This window comes from Pelobates fuscus, chromosome 3 (assembly GCF_036172605.1).
Source record: "Pelobates fuscus isolate aPelFus1 chromosome 3, aPelFus1.pri, whole genome shotgun sequence".
In the NCBI taxonomy this organism is placed as follows: Eukaryota; Metazoa; Chordata; class Amphibia; order Anura; family Pelobatidae; genus Pelobates; species Pelobates fuscus.
The window spans coordinates 51322985-51329691 of NC_086319.1; the positions used below are offsets into that span (position 1 = coordinate 51322985).

Here is a 6707-nt window from a genome sequence, read left to right on the forward strand (position 1 = left end):
ATATATGATGCCCTTGGTGTTTGCTAACACCGGTCTTGTTATTTTCATACACATACAGAATTTTTTTGCCCGTACATTATATGAGATTTTGTCTTTGTTAACTTTAAATTTTCTCTTTCTACCAAGTTGAAGCAAGTTTCAATTTCAGTGAAATAGCAGGCAGCCACCAACAATTAATCCTCAATGGAAGACAGTAAGACTTTTGACATGTTGGAATTACAAGTTGCCATTGGTAAGATCTTCTATTATGGAAAGAGCAGCTTCTGGCTAACATTAGTTTAAGCCATTTTAGTGATTAGCGGCTTGTCCTTAAGACTTCACAGCAACTTTGCAAACAAGTCATAAATGCACATAGTTGAATGAGTCTAAATTTGCCCTAGTTAAATAATTATTTCTTCATGTGACCTGATCCTATTGTTTAATGGAAAAAAAACTGGACCTTTTAATACATTATTTTTGAAAATTAAAAATAGAGATGCTTAAACAATATCCAACTGAACCTATCTGTTTGCCTGTTTTTGTTTTTTTTGGTTGCAATATTTCTTTTTACTACTACATTAACCCAACACAGAACAATTATAACTTTTTCATCTTTTGAGTTTCACTAATACTTTGCTTAAACCAAATGAGTAAAAAGTAGATTCAAATTGGAAACTTCACGCGTGGCTAGTGATCACCCCTAAATTAGACCTTTTAATATCTCATTTGCGTTTGAAGAATTTCCGATACAATGATCTTGAATAGAAATTTGACTTTCTAGGGATGCCTTTGATTTCCTATATTCTTTATACATCTGGATATATGTTGTCATGAATGCTGTGTCATTTAGAGGAAACAACAGGCTACAATGCAGAAAACCCCATAAACCAAACCAGATAGAAGAAAAAAAAAAAACATCAGTCTTCACACCTCCTATTTAACACCTCTCTTTTTTTTTTTCTTTTTTTTTTGAGCCTGTGAATAATGAGTAATTTTGACGTGTTAGAAATATACATTTGGGTATAAATGTGACCTGCAGCAACATGAAAGGTATTCACTTCTTGAAGAGACGAAAGCTCGGTTGAGTTATTAGGACCTATTAGAAAAACACTAATATTATCACTACTGTTACAATCAGAATTACTTGAGAGACAATGAGATCCTCTACAGTATTTCTTTTTCACATGCTTTTTGCCCTCTACTTAAATGGACAAATCTCTGGATATTCAGTTGATATTCCGGAAGCACGTCAAAACGTTCAAGAACTGAGAGATTACTACGTAAGTAATAGTTTTACATATATCTTTGTACTTATATTGTGTATGTTTACTCCAAGGATATTATCACTATATTGAATATTGTAAAATAATATTTAAATCATTTAAGTATAAATAAGGATAAATAAGTTCAAAAACTTTTGAAATTCTTAATCACAAACCAGCTTGCAATGCTTACACACATAATATTATACCATTTATTTAACATGTACTTTATTGACACATTATTGAGTAAGATTCATCCAGTGCTTAAGTTAAATGTTCTAAACTTGGGCTATCATATCGTGGTCCCAGGTTGGTGTTGACCCATCTATTGCAGGATGCTTTGTCAAGGAAGAGTGACTGAGAATCGTCAGTAGGAGATGTGGTCCAGCAAGTTCTAGAAGTTGGTGGGCAATAGTCGGACACTATTTGCTGATAATATTATTATGCAAAGACAATACAACTGCTTGAATAGCTACTACTTAGTAGCAGTCGTAATTGCAGTTAGTTAAAATAATAAAATAGTTATAGGAAATGATACACTCGTCTAAATTTGCTATGTAATTAGAAGTCTTTTTTAAATTATTTAAGTGCAAACTAGTGCTGTATACAGTATCATAGGTATTAAAAAAACAACCATTTCCTTTTGTGGAACACTTATGTGGAAACTGCTAACTATAGTATGAGGTCTGACACTTAGCTGTGAGTTACATGTCACAGGAGGAAATGCTAATATATTGTTCTGTGTTTGTAATAGCGTAGGATACAGTTAGAAGTGGGCCTTGCTTTAATGTTTATTGTTGCAAAGCCTCATTTTAATATTGTCTCTGCATCTAAATAAATCTCCATAGTGAACAGACAATTAGTTTACATTTTAAAGTACAACTTGACTATACTTGACATTTATTTAACTGTTTTGTTTCTTCTATCAGAAGAGCCTACATCTTGATGATAAATCGGATGGTTCAATCTTCACATCATTATTAGAATCATGGAAAGGGGTAACTATTACATATATATATATATATATATATATATACATACTATATTTTCTTTATATTTGTGCTCAAATGTCTTTAAGTCAAGCCAGCAGTAGTATCAGTTTGGTTAAATCCAAGCTAGTAAAAGTCAAATTAAAGACCATGATCTCGAGTATTTATGTATTAAATATCATTAGTAGAACAACTGTGTTCATTATTCTTTTTTGTCACCTTGTAATGCATAAAAAAAGTTTAGAGAATATTGGAAGAAAAAAAATATGGAGCAACAGATATTTAGTTCACTATTGCCGTTCTTATGGTATCAGCCTCATTATTATTAGGCGCCATTTTTTACGCAAATATCGGGGTGATTGACATAGTATATAGTGCCATTCCCATTCTAAACTACTTGCATGGCGATTAGGTTATTATTATTTTTTTAAATATTATGCTATATGGTAATACTGCCGTATATAAAACATACTACAAACTTTTTTAGATCAAATTATTACAGTAAGATATATGAACATATTAGTATGAAAGGAACCACAAATCCTGAATATGTGCCTATTCCAAGTGTTTACATAAAGAATTTACAATCGTTACTGTTATAATGGCGATTGCTGCTAATGATTGTGGGGGAATTTAAATTGATGTTGGAGAATTTAATGGGTACAGGAAAAACTATTTAGATTGGGGGTTGGTAAAGTCATGGTTTGGGCAGCAGTTATAATAGAGCATTGGGAAAGGAAAATTAATGATATCTGGTGATGTATTTAACTTCTGACTTCCTCGGATTTCCACTAATTGTTAATGCAATAGTTATTGTTAACAATGCCTTCTAATTGCATTAAGATCCTTGATGTGTTACTATCTTGAATTTAACAAATGTATAACATTTATTTGTCTCTTTCAGGAAGAGGAGAAAAAGCTACTACTGAGCCAGGTTGTGCCAATGTACTTGAAGATGTTCGACTCTATTGAAATACCCAAACTGCAAAAAAGCATCAAAAACCTAAAACATATGCTTAGTGTACCGAATGAAGAGGTCTTGAAGCAAAGCAGAGAGAAGCTGAAGCTACTAATGGAATTAAGTGACGTTAAGGTACACAACATTCTATTTTATGCATTAGCACAAATGTGTGAGTTTGATTATTTAGGGAGAAAATCAGCCATTTCCTTCTGAATTCTATTTTTTAGTTTGGTAAATAAACCTCTATAGAGTTTGGATTGGATTTCTAATAAGGGTCTTATATTTGGCATTTATATATGATCAAACATTGTTCTCTTCCTTAATATAGCTAAGTAAACAATTAATATAGCTAAGTAAACAATTAATATAGCTAAGTAAACAATTTTAAAATGGTGGAACTTTTAAATAGCAACCATGTAGAAAATAAGAAGCATCTTAAATTAGAAATTATTTATGGTACGGCAAACATCCTGAAGAATTCATGTTCCTTTCAGCCATATACCTTTTAACGTACTCTGATCAGCCATATACCTTTTAACATACTCTGATCAGCCATATACCTTTTAACATACTCTGATCAGCCATATACCTTTTAACATACTCTGATCAGCCATATACCTTTTAACATACTCTGATCAGCCATATACCTTTTAACGTACTCTGATCAGCCATATACCTTTTAACATACTCTGATCAGCCATATACCTTTTAACATACTCTGATCAGCCATATACCTTTTAACATACTCTGATCAGCCATATACCTTTTAACATACTCTGATCAGCCATATACCTTTTAACATACTCTGATCAGCCATATACCTTTTAACATACTCTGATCAGCCATATACCTTTTAACATACTCTGATCAGCCATATACCTTTTAACATACTCTGATCAGCCATATACCTTTTAACATACTCTGATCAGCCATGTACATTTTAACGTACTCTGATCAGCCATGTACATTTTAATGTACTCTGACATCATCAATTATTATATATCCACTCTTTGTCTTTTATATCTCATGGTGTGTCATTTTGAATTCCTTTATATGTACGACACATACATTTAGTACAATAGTTTATAATTATTAATTATTGGTTCGTCTGAATCCAGTAATGTATTATCAATAAACTAGAAAGCTGGTGAATTTTCTTAGACTAAATATTCTTCCTCCTCTGTAAGGAAATAGTACGAATGCAGTTTGATTTACCTTGCACGCAATACAGGAAGCCCCTTACATGTTAATGACCAATACTTGCCACAGTTTCCTGTCAGTTTCATTGGTAACGGTTATAGACAAAAATTTCCACTTCAATATAATTAGGGTATAAAAAATAAGGTGGGCAATGTTTAGTTTATTATGTACACACATAATGAAACAATGGCAAACCATTTTTTTAAAAAAAAAATCACTATAGAATCAAAAGGATCAGTAGGTAAATGTCAAATGTATTCTTTCTTTTAATGCCTTTTTTATTGAGTGTCAGACAAATAGAAATGCAAAACATACATTGGATATCAATGAGCAGCTTTGTGTACAACTGCAATAGGCAATTGTGAATAGCGAAATACATGAACTGACATTCTCTTTTCTGTGAAATCATAATAAAACAGCTAAACTAAACAAAAACATGCCGACCATTTTTTAACAGGGATGCATAACAGTGCGTAATTGTCAATATAAATTGTCTTCAGAAACAGGAGCTTTAGAGATCCCTGCACAAATGAGCTTACTAGTGTATTACAGCACTATGTAGTATGTAAAGGGCTTTATAAATAATAATAATTTGTATTAACTCACATCCTGTTAAAATAAGCCTCGTTCTGTATTATTTTGAAATAGCTTTATATTTTCACATGGAAAGTACCTCCCTGGAAACATAAGGAAGGGAGGACATGACTGCTGGGATAACAGGATGGTCCCTTAGGGGATACATTGTGGCATCATGGGGCACATCTTAAGAAGGGGAAAAGGGGGAGGGTACTCACCAGTTCCCGGGGGGCGCGGTCCCTCCCAGGGGAGTAGTTAGGGAGGCACCGTGATGGCGGTAGACCTGGCCAGCGAAGAAAATTGGAAGGAAGTGCCCAAGCGGCTTGGGGAGTCGCAGCCTGCTGAGAGCTGATGGCGGGGGCAGGCTGCTTCGGACTTGTGGTTCATTTCGATAGAGCTGTCTGTTGGTAAACCCCCAACAGCTGACAGATTGTGGATGCTGGCAATAATCTATTAATAAAGCTGTGGCCGTTGCCCTTACCCATACAAAGGGTGTTTGTTCAGGTCAGCAGTCTAATTTATGGCGTGAGCAAAAAAGCATCATAAAAGTAAACTCACGGTCCGTTTCGGAACAGAGCGTGTTAGTCTTTTCGCATCGCCACTAACAAATAAAGAACAATAGTACAAGCCGTTCTGAGTAGTATCAGTTTGTATAGTACTCTATTTTGTAAATTGTTATCACTTTCAGCAATGGGAAACTCAAATCGCGACTGACAAGCCCTTAACTTTCTTTTTAAAATTAATAGATTAAAACATTTCCTTAGTATTTTCATGTATTGATAAAAATCCTACAGCATGGATCAGAAAGTCATAAGCACAATTGCTTCTTTGTATATAATTAGTTATTTTCAAAACTTCCCTGCACAGGCCTTGAAATTAGCACTGTTTACTTGGTACAATAGCCTACCACTCATGACTATAATGTAGCATAGATTTTAAAAAATGGGTTCATATTTTCCCCGCAAAACAGAATGGAGAGCAGGAGATATCTGCAGTTATCTCTTGTAATAGAGTAAGATGTCCAGCCGTTTATATACACGTACATTCTACTAATTCAATTGTCTATATTGAAGATAAATCAAGCCAGTGGATCTCTTTCTTGGCATGGGATCCCAGAGGGTCTCCATCACATTGGAAAAAGTACTACCCCTATGGAAAACCATTTATGATGGACTGTTGCCTGGGAATTGATGCATATAATGTAGCTAATCTGAAAATACATGGGAATCCATTCTATGTCTCTACAACTGATGAATGCAATGCAACCAAAACACACTGTTATACATTTGTTGATCAATTTTCTTTTTGCTTTTTAACAGATAACAGATACCAAGATCCAGCAAAGAGCAATCAGAGAACTTTTCCCCGTTCTGCAAGCAATCTCACGTCTGGGGAAAAATAACCATTATGAAGAAACAAGAAAACGAAGACAACAATTAGCAAGGAGGCGGAGAGGAAGTCAAAGCTAAATATTATTTTTTTTAATAATACAATCAAAATTACGTCTTATTAATAATTATTTAAATTACTATATATTTATATTATTTAATGTTTTTATTCTAAAAGTCTATTTATGTGAAGAGAGATATATTTAAATTATCTGCTGCTAAAAGAAAAAAATAAAATATATATTGTTTACAGAATATTTTACGCCTCATCAATTATTTTGATATAAATACACTGATAATGTCCTCTAATCTGATGTTTGAGGTTATTGTTCAGAAGGAAATAATTCCTTAA

The 6707-nt window shown here is 33.3% G+C and overlaps 1 protein-coding gene across 1 annotated transcript; it reads left to right on the top strand.

The window, feature by feature from the left end:
• Window positions 1-1013: 1013 nt before the first annotated feature.
• Window positions 1014-6436, top strand: IFNG (interferon gamma). Its single transcript, XM_063446123.1, has 4 exons — window positions 1014-1259; window positions 2171-2239; window positions 3135-3323; window positions 6287-6436. Exons 1-4 carry the CDS (start codon window positions 1134-1136, stop codon window positions 6434-6436), a joined length of 534 nt encoding a protein of 177 aa, XP_063302193.1. The 5' UTR covers window positions 1014-1133.
• Window positions 6437-6707: the final 271 nt, after the last annotated feature.

Excerpts from the sequence above, each read along its gene's own strand:
- IFNG (XM_063446123.1), top strand. The coding sequence starts at position 1,134 with ATGAGATCCTCTACAGTATTTCTTTTTCACATGCTTTTTGCCCTCTAC. Across the intron at positions 2,240-3,134 it reads TATTAGAATCATGGAAAGGG|GAAGAGGAGAAAAAGCTACT; the intron begins GTAACTATTACA and ends TGTCTCTTTCAG. Across the intron at positions 3,324-6,286 it reads TGGAATTAAGTGACGTTAAG|ATAACAGATACCAAGATCCA; the intron begins GTACACAACATT and ends GCTTTTTAACAG.